The sequence below is a fragment of the Plasmodium chabaudi genome (genome assembly GCF_900002335.3).
Source record: "Plasmodium chabaudi chabaudi strain AS genome assembly, chromosome: 14".
NCBI classification, from domain to species: domain Eukaryota; phylum Apicomplexa; class Aconoidasida; order Haemosporida; family Plasmodiidae; genus Plasmodium; species Plasmodium chabaudi.
This window is the reverse complement of record NC_030114.2, coordinates 201585-224473: the sequence shown is the minus strand read 5'-3', so window position 1 is coordinate 224473 and position 22889 is coordinate 201585. Positions and strand designations below refer to the sequence as shown.

Sequence of the window (22889 nt, the reverse complement as noted above, 5' to 3'; positions counted from 1 at the left end):
AAATTAAATTTATTTTATTACTAAAATAAATGGGATATACTAGCGGTATATTAAAGAAAGATATTATTCATTATATATTTTCTTTAAACAATAACAAAAATCTACAGAATAATTAAGTAATAAAATATATTTAAAAAAACATTTCTTTATATTATATATGGTATTTTATTTGGGGGTGTTTTAAATTTCAAGGAAATTATGAGCAATATCATGACTTTATTTTAGCGTGATTTTTTAGAGTTTTTTTGTTATACATGAATAAATATGCATATATTTATGCTATCATTATTATTATAAAATGTACATAGGACTGTTATTTTAAAATTGAAATATCAGTTCTATCGTATTTATTCTTTTAATGTATTTATCGCCTTTTTCTAGGTGATACACATGGGATATTTAAAACAGTACAACATAATAAAGAAAACCAATAATTCCAATGCTTTATAAAAGTAAAAAAGTAGTAGATGAACCATAACTTTTACATATGATACAATAGAAAAAGTAGCTAACCGGCTATATATAATTATTGTTTATGAATAACTATTATTCTGTAATGAAATGTAACATATATATGATAGGACGCAAAATATGTTATTTATACATATAACAGCGTTTTTTATTATATAGTATGATTATATTAATTATATGCTTTTTGGCGTTTTAAAGCAATATAAAAATATCTTTAATGCAAAAGGGGAATAAAACAAAGCATTTATACTTAAAATAATGTTTAGCTATTTATGCATAAAGGACAAAATGGGGTTTAATTATTTAAAAAAAGTAATATACCAATTTGTAAAATAACAATTTTTTTAAATTTGTTCTTCATGTATGTGATATGAATGAATAATTAATTACAAGGATATGAAATACATATAAAGGGATATGTGATAATTTCCACACATTTACAAAATTATACTGGCATATGAAAAAATGAACTCATTTATATATTGAAAATCAATGTTTAATAGGGTTTTATAGGGATTGCTTAAATTGTGGATATAGGCATATGCGATATTTTATTTCAAATAATATGTGTATGCATGGGTATATTGTTTTTTGCTTTATTTTTATAAGAACATTTTTTTGAACATGCATACACATATATATATTATAAGCAATATTCCATTGGAAAGACAAAAAATTGTATTTTCCTAACGTATTTGTATACATAAAATTCATATTAAAACATCATATTTTATTTGATAAAGAATCTACAAAATGCTTATATATTTTTAATCATGATTTTATGTGTAATTCAGTAAAATTCCTTTTTTTTATGTTTTCAATTGAAAATTTTCATATTTAAATAAATAATATATATGTGCTAGTCCCTTTTATAATATACTTAGCAATAATTACTATTTTTATACACATACAATAGGAGTGTGATTATTTTTATTTTATTTGTGGTTTTATATAAAATGAGTTCGGTTATACAATTTGTTAATTTTTTTTTGATGATTGTTGCATAATCAAAAACTGTGTAGATCTAGAGATTGTTTTAAATTTACCACATATGCGATATGTGCATATATATATGTACTATGGATGGCTTAAAGTCGGTGTGCAACTATACTATTTATTTTCATTTTTCTTTTGGGTTATTTTTCGTCTTCCTAAATATTGTATATCCCAATTTATATACACCTTTTTTATCATAAGGGTATATTTGGACTTATATTTATGGGAATCCACATATGTGATGATATTTCGATATTATTTAAATTATAATTTATGTGTTAATGTAAAATATATGAAGAAGCCAAGCTTGTTTGTATTTTAATTCCTATGAGTAAAGAAAAATAAAATGTGACAGTAAATGCATATACTCATATGAAAAGGGGGAAATGTGCATGTAAAATACCATAATAAAGTGTTGTATATCTTGGTATTTTTTCCACAAACAAACAAGTATATATATGTGTTTAATCAATATAGAGAATTAAAAAAAGACAATGAAAAAAACGCAAATTGACCAGACCAATATGCGAAAGGGAGAAGAAAATAATATTTTATTAAAATTAAACGACAATCCAATTTCAAAACCGTTAAAATATAAAATAACTCCTGAATATTTTTTATTAAATAGAAAAGATGAAAATGATAAATATTATATGCTAAAAAAAACAGATTTGATTGAAAATAAAAGACATTCACTGAATATTAACCACACAAAAATCATATTGTGCGAGAATATAAAAAATAGATCCAATTCTTTAAATTATGGAAATGGTTATAGTAATATTGATAGACGGGATAGCAACAATATATCCTATTTAATGAAGAACAATATTCCTTTAAAAAATTATCATAAAAATAAAGACGAAAAAAACTGTGATGATCTACAAATGATGAAAAGTGAAAATAAAGACCAAATACAAAATGAGTCCGACAAAAATTTTGGTATCTTCTCTACTTTATTAAATAAAAAATTTATTTATAGTGATAAAAAAAATCAAATTTTTGTTCCCAAAAAGAAAAAAAGCAAAAGAGAAAAAGAGCATTATAAAAGCAATTTTCCAAAAAAAAACATTGTAAACTTATTGAAAAAATCTTCAAGAAAACTTCTTGGATCTGGTGAAAAGGTGAATATTCTGAAATTTTTATTTTTGAAAATAAAAAATAAAAATGATCAAATTATAAATAAAAATAATGATTTATCAATTAATTTAAAAAAAAATGTTTCAACTGATACTTATTCCCCACATAAGGACAGTTCTATTCCTTTGAAAGATAAAGAAGACAAGCATGCCGGTAAAAATGGACGAAATTCATTTTTAAAAAGTTATAATGAGCACAATAAATGGCATTCAAAGAATAAGATAAAATTGATTTCCAATTTTTTAATAGATGTTAATACAAAAAGTTGTAGAGAAAATTATAACAATGCAAAGGAAAGGAAGGAATCCGTTTCAAAAATAACTGAAAAGGAATATAACAGTAAAAAAGTAGGTTCTAAAATTAAGAAAAATTATTTTTCACATAAAGATAATAAAAAGAAAGAATATTATGATTATGGCCTGATATATGATGAAAAACATACAGAAATGAATAGAATACCTTTTATCAGTCGAACAAAAAAAATGGATATTGAACCAGAAGACATTGTAAGCATTAATAAAATAAAAAAGAATAATTCAAAAAATAATATTGAAAATAATGATAATTCAAATTATAGTCGAGATTTATTAGAATATTCCTTATTAGGCATTCATATTAAAAGAGGTGATTTTTTGAATAAAAGTAAAAGGAATTTATCTGAAATGGTACCAATTAAAAGAAATGACAATAGTATAGATTCATATGGTGATAATAAGGGGAAAAGCTGGGAATTTGTTAAAAAAGAGAGGCCTAGAAAAAGTGATAATAGTGATATAGATAGCAAAAACTACCATCAAGATTTTGCATATCATGGAAATATAGTTTTAAAAAAAATCCAAAAATTAAAAAATGGTGTGAAAAATGGGAACCCCAATGAAGAATGTAATACACAATCCCACAAAAAATATAATAGAAAAAACGAATTAAAACTTTTTAAGTACAAATTGAATAAAGAAAAAATAAATAAAGCGGCTAAAATATACAAAACGGATGAATTACATGAAAATATAGACAATAACAAGAGTCGCACCAATTTTATAGATAAAGAAAATGATAAAAAATGGAATTACTTCAGTTGGTTGGGAGAAGAAAAAAAACTGAAATATTGCAATAAAAATGGTGCATTGGATAATAACATAAAGAACAAATATGAATCTTATTCAGATTCCAATTTTACATATGATAAAAACAAAGTAAGAATGCAGAGAAAACATGTATTTGAATATATATATGAAAAAAATAAAAACAAAAGGGAAAACAAAAATGGCTTAAATAAAAGTGAAACTCAATCAGAGAAGGTTAAAAAAAAATATAGATACCCCATTAGTTTAAGTATAAATAAAAATCTCGAAGATGCAATAAGAGCAAAAAGCAATGCAGCAAAAGATGTGAACAAAAAATATTTTTTTGAAAAAATCCAAATGAAAACACAAAATTTTATAAATAAAGATGAACTCTTTGATACGTGTAGAACAAATGAAGAAAGAACGAGCGGCAAAGACATAATGAAAAATGGTCATTTTGTAAAATCACATAATTTAATCACACCATATAAATTGGTAAATATAAGTATTAGAGACAAAATTGAAAATGATATAAAACCCGATATACGAAAAGACGAAATAATAATACCAAAATATTGCCTATTACCAAATACAAGGGAAATACAAAATGAAAAATCCAATGAAAATATGAAAAATAAATCTCTATATGAGAAAAATGTCGAAAATGAATATTATAACAAAAATAGAGATAACATTATAGCGTATCTCAAGAGAAATAACTCGAGTGATAAGGTGAAAAATGAAACAAAAAATACCAATATAATCGAAAAGGGGAAGCACACTGATTTAAACTGTTCTGATAAGATGCCTGATTTATTAAATGAATTAAGTAATGAAAATAAGATAATTATTAAAATAAATAGCGATGATATTAACCCAAGTAGCTATAATAATGCAAAAGACGATAAAAATTTGATTTATGATGATCATACATCATACACGAATTTAGAATTTAACATTAAGAATTTGATTACTAGTGTTTCTAAAGAGGAATGTGATGATGGTGATGATTGTAAAGATGAGAAAAGAAGCAAGAAATACTTCGAAACAGATAGTACAATAATTATGGATAAATGCAAAGGGAATGGAAAAAATACAAGTAAAAGGGATAGGAGAAAAAAATTTTCGTTTTATTTTATGAAATTTAGGTATTTTCGATATTTCTTTTTGGAATATAAAAAAAAACATAATAATGTGGTTCCTATTAACGAACATAGATCAAGCAAAATTTTTAGAAAAAAACAAAAAAAGTTTAAAAAAATTAGTCTATTAAACTTATATGAAAGGAAAAAGATATTGCAAACATGTGCGGATAGTAGTTATATGAATATAAATAAGGAATGTTGTAATTTAGGTGAATCTTTATTGGGTGAACAAAAGGGAAAAAATAAAGTACGTTTTAAATTTTCAATAATTTGTTATGCGTTTCGTTTTTTTTTCATATTAATACATTTGTGAGTGTGTTTAAAAAATTGTATTTATTTCGTTGTTCCCTTTTTATTATGTATTATTTTGTTTTATAAATAATTTTATTTTTTCATTTTGGCTTGTTTCAAAAGGGAAGAAAAACAGTTGTTCTCGATTTAGACGAGACACTTATTCATAGTAGTCTACGAAATGACAAAGGAAATGCTTTTAGAATTAATGTATGGAAGAATATAGTAGTTTATAAAAGGAATAAAAAAATATATAAGATACCATACATTTTTATGGCTTTGTTAGTATTTTATTTATATTTTTGTATATATATGTTTTTTGTTTTTAGATTGAACTGGGCACCGAAAAATGCTTCATTTATGTGAACAAAAGACCAGGTTTGATAATTGCATATTTAATAATAATTAGAACGACAACGATGATAATATCATGAAAAATATGATTACCATGTATATGCTTATTCATTTTTTTTAACAGGTGTAGACTATTTCTTTCAAGAGATATCGAAGTATTACGAGATAGTAATTTTTACGGCGAGTATGCCAAAGGTATAAAAAACAATCAATCTATATATTAATAAGAAACCGATGATACCAATTTGCACATTATATTACCTTTACTATTTTATTAATTTGTTCTTATTGTAATTTTTTTAAAACAGTATGCAAATGCAGTTATTGATAAATTGGATGTCAATAGAGTTTGCTCTTATCGATTATTTCGAGAATCTTGCACACTTTGGTATAAACATTTCTATAATAATGCACATGCATTAATATCATGTAATAAAAACAACGAAATATAGATAAATATTTTGACATATTTCAGGAATAATAACTATGTAAAGGATATACGGTTACTTGGGAGAGATTTAAAGAATGTCATTATCATTGATGTAAGAATAAAGATATGTCAATATGTGAATAGCTACATATATGTATATATATAAGTAAACATTATTTTTGCACATATTTTTCAGAATTCCACATATGTTCAAAAATTTTGCGCAGATAACTGTTTCTTAATAAAAAGCTGGTAAAAATATATTCATACAGTTTGCATATATAATATATCAGAATATTAATGTTAAATTATGGTTTATTGGTATTAATTATTATTTAATATATACATATATTTATTTTAGGTTTGACGATCCCAAGGATACAGAATTATACAAATTAATACCCTTTCTAAAAGGAATATCAAGCAAGGTAAAGCATTTTGGGTAGCTATTTTTTATATGATTTAATACAATTTACAACGTGCAAAGTTTAAAGCAAATGAATACAACTAACCATATTTTTAATTATATTTTTTTCGATATAATGACAAAAGTTGGTTATTCACAACATCACTTATTTAATACAAAATTAAAGTAAATTGTTCTTTATTTTCCCCTCGTATAGGTATCAATTATAAAAGAATTGAAGGCATATAAAAAATTGGAAAAAAAAAAAAAAAAAGTTATTAAAAATATTTAAAAATAAATTATAGCTACATGTTCAATCGTTTGTACTACTATTAATTCGTTATATTTTAATTTTTAAATTCGATAAATTAATAAAATATAAATATGATTTTGATTAATTTAAAATATGTAATTATTGTAAATTTTGCATATCTTCAAAAAATATATAATATATTATATATGTACTTTTTTTTTATTATTTTGTTGTTTTTTTGTGCGTACTTATTTATATAGGGTAATTCTATGTCGAATTTATTTTATTACAAACGGAGTTTTTTTTTATACATATGTACATATTTTTACCTATACAAGCATTGCTATATTTTTACGTTTATTTGATATTTGTAATATACCACATTTTATTGACGACTATATTTTTAAGAAATGCTATTTGGTGATAAGTAGCCAAGAATACAACGAAAAAAAATATATAGGTATCCGAATGGGAGGAAAATATGTATTTTTTCGAATGAAATACAACGATATATTTGTTATTAAAAAGGGAAACGTAGCAGCATAATATGGCTATATATTTTTTTGTTAATGGGATACATGTATTCCTTATTTAATACAATTTATTGGTTATAAAATTATACCGGTTTGAGGGGAATACCACATTCCTATGGTTAAAATATTAGGTATGCATATAAAATGTATTGGATGCTATGTATGCATAGTATGCATAAAAATTGTAGGCTTGCATTAAACTATATAAAAAGAATAGTGCATAATTAAAATAATATATAAAAAATACTACATATAAAAAGCATACAAAATACTGCATATAACAGCATACATATGCAAATGCCGCATATATTTAAAATAATTCATAAAAAGTACTGCATATAAAAAACATAAAAAAGTACAGTTTCGCTTCATATATTAAGAAATTAATTTTAAATTATTTACGTGCTTCATATATGCCCTTTTATTGTATTGCTTCATCTTTGTTATTCTATATTGCTGAAAAAATAGCTAGTATATGGCATAATATTTACAGCTATAGCAAAAATAATATTTTAGCTAATTAAAAAAATTTTAAGCTTGCATTATTAATTTATAATATTTATATTTAATAAATTATATTATATATTAATGCACGTCGTAAAAATTTAAGCAAATAAGCAGTATTAATTTATTTTGTTTTATATCTCATGAATCTTTAAGTTATTTTTTGATAATTAATTTTTCCATGCTTTTATAATATGCTATAAATATAAAATGCATTCCCATCTCCATAGCAAATTAATTTACATATTAAAATGCTAAAAATAAAACAAAATTTTTATAAAACATGTTCCAAACTATAATAAAGAAACCTTTTGTATGATGATATATAAGATACGATAAATTCTCGAGTCCTGAGAAATCACTGAACTCAAATAAATTCTCAGTTGAGCGAGGGTTTAAGCTGAAGTAAAAAAATATCTGACGAAAGGTTTCTCATGTACCTTATATATGCATGCATATAATAATGCTCGCAAGGTTGTTAAAATAAAATTGGTCATATTAATAATACACCCGGGTGTACTACTTTGAGTACTTTTATAATAGTATTAAAGCTTACGGTTTTTGCATATTGAATTTTTTAAAAAATAAGAATGAATTATTAAATAAATATATTGTTTTTTATTTTTAAAACATTTATAAAAAGTTTACACAAAAAACAAAAAAATAAAGGATTAAAAACAAGTTTTTTATGCAATTGAATGTTTAAAAAAATATAGGCATAGTTGTAATGCATATGCATATAATTATAGGTTTGGACTTCGTATGGGCGGATCTTTTATAGTAACTATTTTTCCTTTGCTAAAATATTTATATAATGGCATCGTCCTATTTACAACGTTATAAAAAAGGAAATAAAAAGGTTTTGATTAAAAATAATTATAATAAACTTTATTCTATGTGGCTATAACACGCAAATGGGATATTTATATACCTATTTTGTATAACTGTAAGATTCGAATGCATATTTTTTTTATGTCATCATAATCTACATCAAAAAGCTTAAACCAATTCGTTTCCTGCGAGTAATAATATGATATATGTTTATTTATGTGCATGTACAATGTATAAAAATATGTACTTATTTTAAAGTTTTATATATAAAATTGTTGTGTATTATACCTTGATTAACGGTATATTTAGTTTATAAGCTGCCAAAAATATGCTAGCTACTGCAATGCAACGTGGTTGATACTCGCAACATAAAGTTGTTCTCATGCTTAAAAGAGAAAAATAATATCATGTATAATTTCGTATATTATAATATAAAATAATAAGTATATATATTTGTTTGAGCTAAATTATTATTCGAATAAAAAATTTGAGTTTACCTATCATTTAAAAATCCCCATGATATTTGTGCTAACTTCTTTGTCATCTCATTATCAAATTGGTTTAAGTTATTAAAAAGGGAATGAATATAAGGTAAGAGAAATGAGTGTGGGTGTTGGTTTATTTTATGAATTAAAAATCCTATATCTTTTAATATCAAAAGTTCATATGTAAAAATTTCAACTTTCATGTCTTTATATTCCTGAAAATTATAATGAAATATGTATTATATAGATAGCACAATAACTTTTCAACAAATACTTCTTCATACAAATGTATAAATTTATTAATAAGCTTATACCTGTGATTCTACGTCAATTTTAAAATGGTCTATCTTGATGTTTTTCACATCAAAATAATAATGTTTACTTTTTAATTCTTCATATTTATATAAAAAATAAAAAGTATTGATAATTTTGTAAACACTGCAAAAGTTTTCTTCTAATTTACAAGCCAAATACAATGACGAAGGCGCAATAATCTAAATAGAGAATAAAGATATTATATATATAGGTACATAGTTTGTTTATATTTTGAAAACACAAAGAAATGATAAACATAAAATGTCATAAGAGTGTGTGAAAGGAAAAAGGAGTTTTTCTCATAACCATACCTTTACATCAAAATCAGTTAATGATTTTTTAAAATAAAAACGGTGAAACAAAACTTGGCTTGTTGCAATTGTAACAGCTTTACGTTTTAAAATAATTCCAGCTTCTTGTAGCAACTGGCATGCATATATTCTTAATTTGATCTCATCAATTTTTGGAACATTTTTTTTTTCACTAGGAGTTTTAATATTTTCTTTATTAATTAGAATTATATCATTAATCATATTTTGCAGAAATGTGTTATTTATGTGACTATTTTAATTTATTAAATGAAAATTGCTTAAATTTAGTTAAACCATTTAGTAGATGCAATTATAATAGCATTTAAAAAATATGGGGAATGAAAATAAAAAAATAATAAAGAATAAAAAAAAATATATAATTACTTTAGTTTACATATGTTTATTGCAAGACAAATGGGTATCATAACACAGGAATAATTGAATGTAAGAAATATTTTAATAAATATTTCTGTAAACAAATAATTTATTTTTTATGAAATGCCAACGTAAAAATATTTATTTAAATAAAAAAAGAAAAAGGATAAAATAAACTAAACAAAAATAAACTAAAAAAAAAATATAAAATATCGTATTATATATCGTGATGTTCACAATAAAAAATATTACACAGTCGTATAATTAAAATTCGTAAAACATGGTGGGATCCCTCCATTAATGAGCATACTCTGCACAACTATAAAGAATGTGCATATACTCATATGCAAGACCAATTTTAAATCAGCAGTATGAATAACTTATTATTTTTATTTTGGTGTATTGGGCATTTTATTCCATCAGCATTCAATACTATTGTTTAATTCTTATGCTATTATTTTTGTTTTTTACTATCTTGTGTTTTTAGTAGATTCATCATTTCCTCGCGCTTTTCGATGAGAGCCTGTTTTGCTAGTTGCAATTCCTTTAATTTCATAATGTTGTAAATAACAATATTGAAATTGTTGTTATTTTGGAAAATATCAATAACTTTCTCAGAGTTAAATAAATCTGGTTGCAAAAATTTATTTTTAAAGCATTTTAAATCTTCATATTTTATTTGACCTTTTATTAGTATATCTTCATAATTAATGTCATAAAATTGGTCGTAAATAATTTCGTCAATTAATTTAATTAATACTTGTATAACGATTATTTCCGAATCTGGAGACAAATAATTTTCCCATTGTAATAAATCTGTTATGTTTATTTTTGAAAGATAATCCATATCATCATAAATAATAGTTCTTATTGTTGCTAATAAGATAGGGTCTACAATCAAATCGGTTCCTATATAGAAGTAGCTTTTTTTATTTTTTTGATCATGGGACATTTTTTCATCAATATAAAATTGATTTATACGTTCTTTCATTGTAAATATATTATATTCATTAAAATATTTATTTTTTCTTATATAATCATTTAATATATTTTTTTTCTGTCTAACAATTTCTGCATTTTCTGTTTGATCAGTTTGAAATCTTTCATACACATTTTCATTATTGGGTAAAACGTTTAATATTTTAAATATGTCTACTTTTTTTCTTTCTAAACTTTCTAGCATAATAAGAGGTAATTTATCATGACCTAATATTTGTATAATTATTTCTCTTATTATTTTTACATCAAAATAAAAATAAACCTTAGTATTTTTTTTATCGATAAATCCATATTCTAGTAGTAAAAGATCATTACTTAGTTTTCCATAGCTTATGGTAATTTCATCTCCAGTGTTTATATTTTCGGAACTAAGTAATTGAATACTATTTGCATCCTCAAGTATAATTTCATTAGTATTATGCAAATTTTTAGTATCACAAACTTTGTTAATATCACTATCACTGCTATTTGTGTTGTAGTTATTTTTTTCGTCCACTATATCTATAGGTTCAATATGTTTGTAGACTGGGTTTATTTGATGTGTTTTACTAAAGGGGTCAGGATTTTTGTTATCAGAAAGTATATTATGATAACTATAATTTACATCATTGTTATTAATTGAAAAAGAGTGTGTGCTTTTTTTTATGTCTTTCGATACGTTTTTAATGAAAGAATTCATTGAAAAGGTTCTATGATTACATACATCAATAAATGGTATTAAACACATATGTTTATTTTCGGTTTGCTTTTCCTTTTTTTCATATTCATTGAAGTCATATTTTGAACATTCTTGGGAACTAATTTTTTCTATATGCTTATTTGTTTCTTTTATTGTTATATTGCTATTTAAAATGTTATCTTTTAAGTCACCATAGTCGTTTTCATTTTTCCTATTCGATTTTTCTGCTTTTTGTATATTATTTTCTTCTATGTTTTGAAAGAAATATGCGTCTGATTTTATTTTTATAGCATGAGATGAAACATACGAATATATGTGCATTAAAAAAGAGTAATTAAAAAAAATATCAAAATTGTCAAAAAGTGATGCATTATAAATAATTGAAGTAATAGAATCTTGGAAATTAGAAAATGAAAAAGAACTTTGAGAATTTTCTTTAAGTGATTGTTCTGCATGTACATCGTTATTATTATCATCATTAGTAGTGTTGCTGCTCATATCATTAATGCTTATATGTTGTGTAGAACTTTCTTTTTGACAATTTGTATTTTTAGTAGACAAACAAAAATTCTTTTCATTTATCAAAGTAAAATGGTATAGCTTATCGAGATCTATAACATTGTTATGTTTTTTATTTGCATATGAATTATTTGAACTCTTTTCATTATAAATATCATTATTTTTAAAATATTTTTCAATTGTAGAGTAATATTTGTTATTGGTAAATAAAATTTTGTTAATAATATTTTTATCAATAGAAAAAAAAGTTGCATTATCATTGTCTTCATCATTTTTGTACATATTTATTATTTCATGAATCATTTGCTTTCTGAAATATATTATATTTTTTATATTCGCATTATTAAACAACAAAAAAGAGGATTCTTTAAATAGTAAAGGTAGATGGTTTAAAGAAGGGGTATTCACAATATAATTAATATAATGTTCATAATTGTTATAAAAAAAAAATGACTTACGATTTTTAAGAGCATTCTCTGAAGTTTTTCTAAGATGATGACTTATTTCGTTAATATCGTTGCTAACGATATTTGGGATAGCCGTAGACTTATAATTTTCATGTATTTCATTATTACAAGACAAATATATGCCATTGATTAAATTTTTGGTAGTACTGTTTATCTCTTCACCATTTTGTTTTTCACAAATCCTTTGCTCATTTTTGTGTTGGGATAATTCGGTTGGGGTGAGAGTTTCGTTCTCTTGAGACAAATATTTATCCAACAAAAGAAATAGTGCATTATTGAAACTGTGTGCATGTAACAATATGTTCATATATTTTGAGATAAAATATATATATGCAATTAATAAAGTTAACTTTATATCCCAATATTTTAAATAAATATTTGGAGATTTCATAAATGATATAAAATTAATATGCCTTTTGTAAATATCATACATTAAAATTATATATGGGTCCAATTGATTTATTTGATCTTGCATATTATTTTTAAATATATATTTGATATAATTTACATTATAAGAATTTGAAAAATCATTTACAAAATTTTGAATTTGGTTCATTATATTATCATAATGTATTATATATGTCTTGGGTATAGATAATATTACATCATCTTTTTTAATATTTGTTTTTGCTTGCATACAAAGAATATTATCATGATGGTCTTGGTGTGTATTATGATTATCGAAAGGGGTGTTATTCTTTGGTTCTATAAATTGACATTGGTTTTTTTCGTCCTTTATTATATTTTTGTTGGATACATTTTGGTACTGCTCAGTAGGTTTATTATGAGCACTTACGTGCTCTTGAAGTTTTCCATCAATCTTCAGATTATTATCATTGAAAAACTCGTGAATTTTATTCTTTGAATATGAATAATTGGCTCTATTTTGTTCAATAAAATTTATATTTTGTAAGCCTGATAATTTATCCTGAAAGTAATCCACTAAATGGTCTATATTATAATTCGAATTTAAAATCGTATTTTTGTATTCATTTTTCACAATTAATATGTTTTCTAATAATTGGGTTAAATTGTTTAACTTGATGTCATTTTTGGATATTTCTTCATTTGACAGCAAATTTAATGCATCGCCTTTGGTTTTCGAAAAATGAGAAGCATATTCACGCTTTTGTAGTATTCCTTTTCTTTTAGAACCTGATGAATAATTATGGGGTTTCGAAGGAAAGCCATTATTTATAAAATATGGAAATAGGTTTATTTTGCTTGCTTTTCTTCTTTTACATTGATAAAGGGTTGCATTTATAATTATTATTATGTATTTAAAGCATACATAAAATTTGGTATTCATGCTACTAAACAAATATTTGTGCTATTTTATGTTGATTAAAAATGTTCATATGTATATGTGTGTGACTACATAAGTGAACTTATTTTGGATGTTTAGGAAAATAAATATGCTTGCCATTTTATTTTAGTATTACAAAAAAAACGAAAAAAAAACATAACGTTTACATCTTTTTCTATATAATATAATAACCGTTATATCTATGCCCCCTACATATATTAATTAATTCGTTGATAGCATGATAATAATAATTAAAATATATTGTGCATGTGATATATATAATTTATTTTGTGAAAAAAGGGAAATTATTAAAGTGTTTCAAAAATATTTACGCTCGAAATATAATGAAAGGGAAAAAGAGAAAAAAAATAAATGACGAAGAATATACCTATTCCCATATGACCTAATACTATAAAATTCACCCCGTTCTGTTTGATTTATTACTTATTGGTATTGTATTCCATTTTATTGGTATTCTAATAAAACAATATTCGAACTACTATATGCATTATAAAGATAAAACACAAGATATCGAAGGTGATGAAGAAAACGAACAAAAAACAATAACAATTTAGGGAAGTATCCCGTTTTATAAAATTCAATACATAAATGCATATGCTTATGCCTTTTCATTCTGATGGCAATATATTAAATTAGAAGTCCATTGGAGTTATTATCTTTCTCAATTTTTTAAAAATTGTTGCTGTCGATAAAATTATATATAGGAATATTAAACAACAAAGAATAATATATTCCCTTGGTGATATACGTTAAAAATAAAGATATAGTTTATAAACAGTTTACATATAGTAAATGTGAAGATATAATAATAGTATTTTGTAGAATAATGAATGATCACCTTGTTTTATTAATTATAAATGTGAACAGAATATTTGGTGTACTATTATATATATTTGTGTGTACTTATTTTTTCACTTCCTTATATATATTGGTAGTTTAGAATTTTAAAATCTTACGGTGAAAGGAAAAAGTGAACAAACTCATCATATTATATTAAAACGGGGAAATATCAAATAATTATGAGATATATTTTAAATTATATAAGGTGGCAAAGGAGTATAGTTTTATACAGTCAACATATGCGAGTGTGATTAAAAGGGAATACATGACAAAAATAAAATATTATGCAAGAATAAAAAACATATTTTTATCATTTTTTAGAAGTCTTTAAGCTAGAATTTTAATAAATAGCAAGAAGTGAAAAAAATAACATCGGTGTTCGTATATTAAAATAGAATATATGTGCTTAGTCAATCATACAAAATGGTGTAAAATAAATATTTAATTATACTATTAGGTGCACATAACATAGTATTTTGTGTACTATGTTAAATATTTTATGTGTTATTCTACAATATTCTAAACGGTGTTCTATAAATATGCTAGGTGGTATTCTCTTCATTTTGTATCCGTTATGCTCCGGGGTGTGTTATTAAAATACGAATAAAGTGGGATTGTATGGATTTTTTTGATGTTTTTTGTTAAAATACATCCCGAAATACATGAAAAAAATATAATATATTTTTTAAAAATTACTTAGCAAAATACTTTTAATAAATAATTAATTTATTTATTAAGCCTTTTATTTATAAATTTTAGTTTCATACATCGATTTTCTACAAAATTTCACTATTTTTCCAAATTTTATCTACAAACATATACACCTAAACGCTTTTAACATATTTTTATTTTCTTTACATTTCGGAATTACTATTTTAATGTTTATTTATTCGTAAATAAATATTATAACATATATCTACTTACATAATTATATACTTGGGCATGGCTGTTTGCCTTTAGTATAGTATCCTTTCCTTTATACTATTATATATTATATTACACATATTATATATAGATATAGATACATATATAATAAAGGTTCTCTTTTAAAAGCCCTGGATATTTTATAAGGATAGGAAGCCCTGGAGATTAACAAAATGATAAACCGGAATTTCCAGGGAAATCCATATAATTGGAACGAAATATTGTTTAACCCTTACTTTGACCATCTGTATTTCCATAGGCATGTATTCCCTGGGCATGGATATGAATTTGGTAATATGATGGGCTCGATGAATAGCCATATGTTTAATCATGATTTCTTTGGAGCATGCAACCCCTTTCGAGTGCGTTATTTTGGTTATAATTGTAAGCTTCCTATGAATGATGATTTTTCTTATGTGCAAAATGAGTCTACATCGCTGATTCCTCTCGATATTCGAGATAAGGGAAAGGGATATGAGATAAAAATGTATTTTCCTGATATAAGTAAGGAAAACCTTCGAATACGGCTGTTTAGCAATTGCATAGAGATTGTATCAGCTTCTAACAAGATAATAGAAAAGATAGATGATTATACTTCACGTTATATTCAAGAAAAAAGAGAATCATCTCACATTCAAGCTGTGCCTATCCCCAGAAATGTACGTGTAAAAGATATTAGTGCAAATTTAAAAGATGGGATATTAAGAATATATATGCCTAAAAAATATGTGATGCTGAAGTAATAAAGGCAATATTTTCTAGCTGTTTCCCAGCAATTATGAATTGCTTAGAAGTTTGAAACGGTAACTAAGAAGTTATGTATACGTGGCTGGGCAGAGATTTGCGATAACAGATATGGGGATAAACAGTTATTAGGAACTAATTAAGATGCGAAACCCCATAAACCCCGATAGGGGAGCAGTATTTAGTAGTATTTTAGACCCTATTTATCATAAGCATGATATGTATTCCTATAGTAGTATTTAAAAATTGTATCCGACCGAGAGCATTATTATTTTTTTTTTTTCTATTTAATTATATTTTTCGTGTTTTTTTTTGAACGTACATAATGCTCCTTTTTAAATACAAAATACATGTAGTATTCCTTTCATAATAATTTTTTGCCACATATATGTATATGTGTAAATGAAGTAGTTTTAAATACAAAAATATATAATGCTTTATGGATGTTTTTTTCATGAAATACATTTGTATTTAAGAATGGAAGTTTATTAAGCATAGATTGTATGTTGTGTTTTGAGAAAGTATTGTGAATCATTTAATATAAAAAATGGTGAACGAAGAATCGTGAAAATACAGAGCAGTTTTTAAGATGTAGCAATTCGCCCATTAGAAGTTATATAATGCATATGCATGAATATTTTTATGAAGTATGTTTCTATTATATACATCTTTAACTCGTATGTTACATGTTTTATGTTTTTGCATGTTAGTATATATGAAACCATGTTTTCTTTATTGTAATTTATATTACAAAAGAAGTTTATTTTACATATGTGTACTTAAAAACAGACAAGCCCGTTGTATTATCATGCACATATTAGTATTCAAGAAGTAATGAAAAGTGAAGGCAGTTTTTTCAAAATAATAATATATATTTTAAGAAGAGAAAGGTGATCATGACCCCAAGAAAAAAGATGTGTTAGCCTATCATTTGAAGATTTAAATTAAAAAAGCATTTATGTGTGGGAATGACGTTTACAAAGGCAGCCATATGCTTTATTATACATAGTTTTTTATTATTGCTCTTTATGTAGTAGTTTCAATCAATTTGTATTTTTTTCATTGGTGTTTTTTTTGTAGTAGTTTCAATCAATTTGTGTTTTTTATTATTGTTCTTTATGCAGTAGTTTCAACCAATTTGGGTTTTTTGTATTTGTTATTTGTGTAGTAGTTTCAACCAATTTGGGTTTTTTGTATTTGTTATTTGTGTAGTAGTTTCAACCAATTTGTGTTTTTTTTATTTGTTCTTTATGTAGCAGTTTCAACCAATTTGTGTTTTTTTTATACATAAATATAGTGTTAAATACATCGTTTGATGAATGATTTAAAAACATTTGAAAATAACTTGTTTAAAAAACCATCTATTTATTTACAAGCACAATCAAAAAATACCCTTGAAAATTGTTTAATGGAAACGGGAATATATGTGCAAATAAAATATTCTAAAAAAAATATAAAAATAGCGATTTTTTTTGTAAAATTATAACAATACTATAGAGATACCCAAAGAAGCTTCTATGACGATATTATTTAAAAAAATATCGGAGATGACGCACGTTATATTTTTCTTGGTGATTCTATTTTTATAGAAGTGTTATTAAAATAAATGAAAAAAAAAATATATTGAGAAAAAGTGTAAAAATAATATATTTTCAAATATTTTCTTTGTTTTAAAAATGTAAGCAGAAGAGAAAATACCATGGGGAAAATATAAGTGCATGGGTTGAATATATACATGCCTTGTGTACACGTATAATTATATCAAGTATATATATGTGATCAATTAAGTACTATTTTTTGTTTTTATTTGGAAAATAAAGAAAAAGAATAAAAAAAAATAGACATTTTTTAAATAAAACATCACTAATAAGATTTAATAATAATTTTGGGGGAGAAAAAAAATAAGCCTGTAACTTTTATTTTGTGTAATATATAGAGAAACATATTTCTATGTAACTAGGAATTATATATAATTATACATATGCACATGAGTTTGATTTTCTTTATTCTCAAATAATATTGTAATTAGGGCTAAAAAAAGGTATAAAACGGCGAATGCCAAAATTGTTAGAAAAAGATGGATAATGATAATGAGGTCGTAAAACTATTACTACGTGTAGGAAAAAAAATCAACAAAAATTATGAACAAATAAAGCCATTTATTAAAATAATTGTAGAAGATAATTGGCTAGATTCAATAGAGAGCTTAAAAAAGATAGATGATAATGAATGGCAAAAATTAAAACTTCCCTTACGCTTATTAGACGAGATTAAAAGAGAACTAGCAGAATTAAGAGATGGAGAGGAAACAAAAAATGATAAAGAATTAAATGAAAATAATGATGTAGAAAAGTGTAAAAAAAATAATATAATGGGATCTATAGTAATGGAGGAAAACGAAAAGGATAGGGATAACTTATCATTAAGCAAAAAGTTTAAAAAGGGAATATCAAATATGAATGAAAATGAATCTATTGGCAATAGTAACAGTGTTAATAAAAACCATATTATGCAAAGTTCTTTAGAAAAAGAACCTAAAAATGCCACACCATCACATACCTTGAGTAGTGATAATCATATTGGAAGAGAAAATTCAGAAAAAGAAATGCATTCTATAATAAAATGCGATAAAGAAAAATTAGAAAACTTAATTAAAAATAATGTTATAGATATTCAAAAAGACACAATATTTTATTTTTCATATGTTAATAGTGATTATATGCGTCATAGTTATTCTGAAGAAAAAAATAAAACAATCAATAGTACCAATTATATTGAAAAGTTAAAAAATATTGATAAAAATGATTTAAAAAATATTGTTCCTATTTTATGCAAAATTGTTAAAAATATTTTAATAAATCCAAATATATTAAATACACGAATTTTAAAAACAACTAATGATATTATGAAGAATAAAATATTAAAATATGATGAAGCCAAACACGTTTTATTATCGATTGGTTTTGTTGAGATATATAATTTTTATGTAATGGAATATGTCGATACATTATTGTTATTATGCAGTTATGAAAGCTTACAAAATATTACTAAAGATTTTTTGAAAATTCCAAGTCCTACAAATGTACCTTTTAACCCATTCAAATCAACTATAACATCTATAGATACATTAAAGAATAAAATAAAAGGTGATGAACAAATTGATAAATTATTGAAAGAAAAAAAAGAACACATTGAAAAATTGATTAATCAGGAAGTTGATTTAAACCCCAAAATATATCTTTTACAAAAGACGAATAATGGTATCAAAAGTAAAAATGATATTTTATCTAACTCTGACAAAGATGAAGAAGAAGAAGGAGCAGGTATAGCATGCCTTATATCAAGTATCAAAAATTTAAATAAAGAACAAACTTTTAAATCAAGAACAAAGCTCGAATTAGAAAAAATTAATAGCAGAAAAATTTATTCAAAGACTGTTTTAAAAATTCTTTTTCCTGATTCGTATATATTAGAATTGTCTTTTTCTTCTGGAACGCTTATAAAACAAGTTAATGAAACCATAAAAACGGTATAAAAAAGAAAAACGATGTAATGAAAAAATAAAGTATATTTTCATGCGTACTCATATGATGTGTAAAAAATCTTTGGTCGTTTTATTATAAATATGCACATTTAATTTTCTTTGTTTCTATCATTTCATAGTTTCTGAACAAGTCTGTTGCATCCGGGGAATGGTACATATATGAAACACCGGGGATATGCAAATTTGATATGAAAAAAAAGCTATCTGATTATAGCCTCTTTCCACATGCCATTGTACGCTTTAAAGCAGATGATAAAAATAATATCGATGGTAATAATTCATTTTTATCAGAAGAATCTATTGAGAAATATTTTTTAAAATGAAAAAGGAGAAAATAGTTGCATTGTTAATTATAGGCATTTAATTAATTCAAAATTTTAACACAAAAAAATAAAATAAACACAAATAGAAGCAATTGAAATGTGTAATTTATCGAGGTTCGCTGCATATATATATATGTATTAATGCAAATGAACACACTTGAAATATATGTAAGCTTATACTAATTATATTGAAAGAATAAGTTTACTCTAAAATAAAATTAAAAATTTTTTTGAAAATATTTTGTGTAGATATAGTTTCATAATTGTTGTTAAATATTTCGTATTTGAAATAAATATCTTGCAATTTTTTATTATAAATATCATTTTTTTGTGAAAATAATTTTTCAAACTCTTTTTTAGATTGCTCAAAATTCATTTGGGTTTTCCATTTATCTATAACAATGTATTTATTGAAACTTTCATCATTATTTTGATCATTATCTAGATCAGAAAATGTCGAGTTTTTAAAAATACTAGTTTCACAATAACCTTTATATTTTTTGTTAACATCATTAATATTTTGGATAAATTTTAATATGTCTTCTTCTTTCAAATCATGTGAACCATTTAAGTTATTATTACTTTTAGAGTTTACGTTTTTATCTGAAATACTTATTTGTCTTACTACAAGTATATTGTGATTGTTTTTTAGGCCATATTTAGTCAATTCATTCTTGTTATATAATTTGTTCAAATTCCATCCCACTACACTACTTAATAAGGCGGTTAATATAGGGCCTTGGTATTTCCCCATTTTGCGTGTGCATATTTTATTGGCATAAAGCTGTATTCATATATATATATATAACGGGCATATGACTGCATACATATCAAATGCTTGATATATAAATATGAAGTTTGATTTAATTAAGATATATTAAGACTTTAACATTTTTTCCATTTTACAAAACGTAATGACAATTTTCACCCTAGCAACATAGTAGCCTCTAATTATATCCCTTTTACTTTTACTAGTTTATTTATGCGAAAAAAATATGTATATATAGGCATATCATATTCCGTGATTTTTCAATATTGTTATTTATCAAAAATAACACAGTTTATTTTGTGTATATTAATATTATTTCGATATGTTAAAAAATAGGTTAGTTCCTATACTATTATGAGATAATATAAATATGCCCCTATGTATTTAAGTGATTAGATATGAAAGTAAATCAATATAGTTTATACAAGCTTTGAAAATCGTTTTTTTTGCGAATATGAATGCGTATTATTTGGCTATTTTGGATGCTCTATCTGTGGTTTCCATTTTTTATATAATGGTGTGAATATCGAATAATGTTGCATAAGAAAAGTATTTGAAAATATTCTTTGCCAAAAAAAAAAATAAAAAAATATATAAAGAAAAAAATAAAAGAAATATAAGAAAAATAATTCAAATAAAGTGTATGATGTAAATAACGTTGGTATATAAAAGTGCCAAGCCCATGAAATAAGCTGGGAATTATAAATTTAAAATGAAAAGAAAATTTTGTGTATACGTTGCATAAAAAGATATTTATTTGTTTCCTAAAAAATGTGAATTTTCTGCTTATTATTCTTTTTGTCTGCTAGGTGTTAAAATTCAGTTTTCCTATGTGTTCAATTAAGTGCAAATTTTTATCAGTAACACCTTAAATACAAAAAAATACATATTATAATTTATGCATAATATGCCTTCCAATTTTATATTATTAGTTTCACATGATAATTATAAATACTGAATTAAACATTTGTCATAACTAATTAAAATGAATGCTTATACACACATAGTAACAATAAGTGTCATGAATAAATCTTAATGTTTAATAAAAAATGAAAATGAATAATAAATAAATTCAAAATGTGAAGTTATAAATAATGAATGGTTGCATTTTAAAGCAATAAGCTTGTGAACTAAATAATTGACCTTTTATAACATATAAAAAATATACGAATAATATACTAACGCAAACATATATATAATCATTTGATATCTTTACTACGTACTATTCAAGGTAACACACTTTTTATGTTTACTTTTTTATTGACTAATTATATTCATGCGCAAGAATATTTGAATTTTTCCCAGTTGCATATAAATATGTTTATATATTTATTTCGATTGAAAAAAGATATATCAAATATTTTATGATTGAGTCTTATGGAAATGCCATTAATATATACTAATCTTTGGTGTGAATACATATGCAAATATAACTCCCATATTTTGTTTTTTTCTTTTTATTTATAATGTTTCAATCTGTGACACAAGTAGGGCTTTAACATATTTTTTATTTATAGTTATATTTGTCCTTTTCTCCTTATTTTGTCTATTTATATATTAGTTGTGCGTTCATTATATGCTTAATACGCATTCATTACCATTGTTGCCATTATTATTATCATATAAAATTGAAAAAATGCATATTTTACCTATACATTCAGATTAGCATTATCTGCTTATTATGATATAACATAAACGTGAGTATCTAGGATAATGCTTATAAATTGTGTAAACATGCAAAAGTGGTTCACACATTTTTTTCTTGATACTCATATAGCTCTTTGAGTTACTTTATCTGCCTTAAAATTTATGAATATAAAGCTGTTTCATTTATATATTTGCATATATGA

At 23.8% G+C, this 22889-nt stretch overlaps 6 protein-coding genes and 1 non-coding gene across 7 annotated transcripts; 4 read left to right on the top strand and 3 right to left on the bottom strand.

The window, feature by feature from the left end:
• Positions 1 to 1961: 1961 nt before the first annotated feature.
• On the top strand, positions 1962 to 6589 carry PCHAS_1405200 (NLI interacting factor-like phosphatase, putative; the record flags this gene model as incomplete). The annotated part of the gene is made up of 9 exons (XM_016799541.1): positions 1962 to 5063; positions 5231 to 5317; positions 5437 to 5485; positions 5586 to 5656; positions 5770 to 5849; positions 5937 to 6003; positions 6088 to 6143; positions 6253 to 6319; positions 6515 to 6589. 9 exons carry the CDS (start codon positions 1962 to 1964, stop codon positions 6587 to 6589), a joined length of 3654 nt encoding a protein of 1217 aa, XP_016654818.1.
• Positions 6590 to 7897: 1308 nt separating this feature from the next.
• On the top strand, positions 7898 to 8020 carry PCHAS_1405120. Its single transcript, XR_001678642.1, has one exon. It is a non-coding gene; the product is annotated as a small nucleolar RNA snoR16 (small nucleolar RNA).
• Positions 8021 to 8371: 351 nt separating this feature from the next.
• On the bottom strand, positions 8372 to 9751 carry PCHAS_1405100 (cyclin, putative; the record flags this gene model as incomplete). Its single annotated transcript, XM_016799540.1, has 6 exons — positions 8372 to 8412; positions 8519 to 8603; positions 8707 to 8803; positions 8916 to 9118; positions 9218 to 9397; positions 9530 to 9751. 6 exons carry the CDS (start codon positions 9749 to 9751, stop codon positions 8372 to 8374), a joined length of 828 nt encoding a protein of 275 aa, XP_016654817.1.
• Positions 9752 to 10358: 607 nt separating this feature from the next.
• Positions 10359 to 13877, bottom strand: PCHAS_1405000 (conserved Plasmodium protein, unknown function; the record flags this gene model as incomplete). Its single annotated transcript, XM_731586.2, has 1 exon — positions 10359 to 13877. One exon carries the CDS (start codon positions 13875 to 13877, stop codon positions 10359 to 10361), a length of 3519 nt encoding a protein of 1172 aa, XP_736679.2.
• Positions 13878 to 15832: 1955 nt separating this feature from the next.
• Positions 15833 to 16402, top strand: PCHAS_1404900 (small heat shock protein, putative; the record flags this gene model as incomplete). Its single annotated transcript, XM_737738.2, has 1 exon — positions 15833 to 16402. The coding sequence occupies one exon, from the start codon at positions 15833 to 15835 to the stop codon at positions 16400 to 16402; it is 570 nt and encodes a 189-aa protein (XP_742831.2).
• Positions 16403 to 18480: 2078 nt separating this feature from the next.
• On the top strand, positions 18481 to 20270 carry PCHAS_1404800 (PUB domain-containing protein, putative; the record flags this gene model as incomplete). Its single annotated transcript, XM_735435.2, has 2 exons — positions 18481 to 19932; positions 20067 to 20270. 2 exons carry the CDS (start codon positions 18481 to 18483, stop codon positions 20268 to 20270), a joined length of 1656 nt encoding a protein of 551 aa, XP_740528.2.
• A 202-nt stretch (positions 20271 to 20472) lies between these two features.
• On the bottom strand, positions 20473 to 21024 carry PCHAS_1404700 (conserved Plasmodium protein, unknown function; the record flags this gene model as incomplete). Its single annotated transcript, XM_735434.1, has 1 exon — positions 20473 to 21024. One exon carries the CDS (start codon positions 21022 to 21024, stop codon positions 20473 to 20475), a length of 552 nt encoding a protein of 183 aa, XP_740527.1.
• Between the last annotated feature and the right edge of the window lie 1865 nt (positions 21025 to 22889).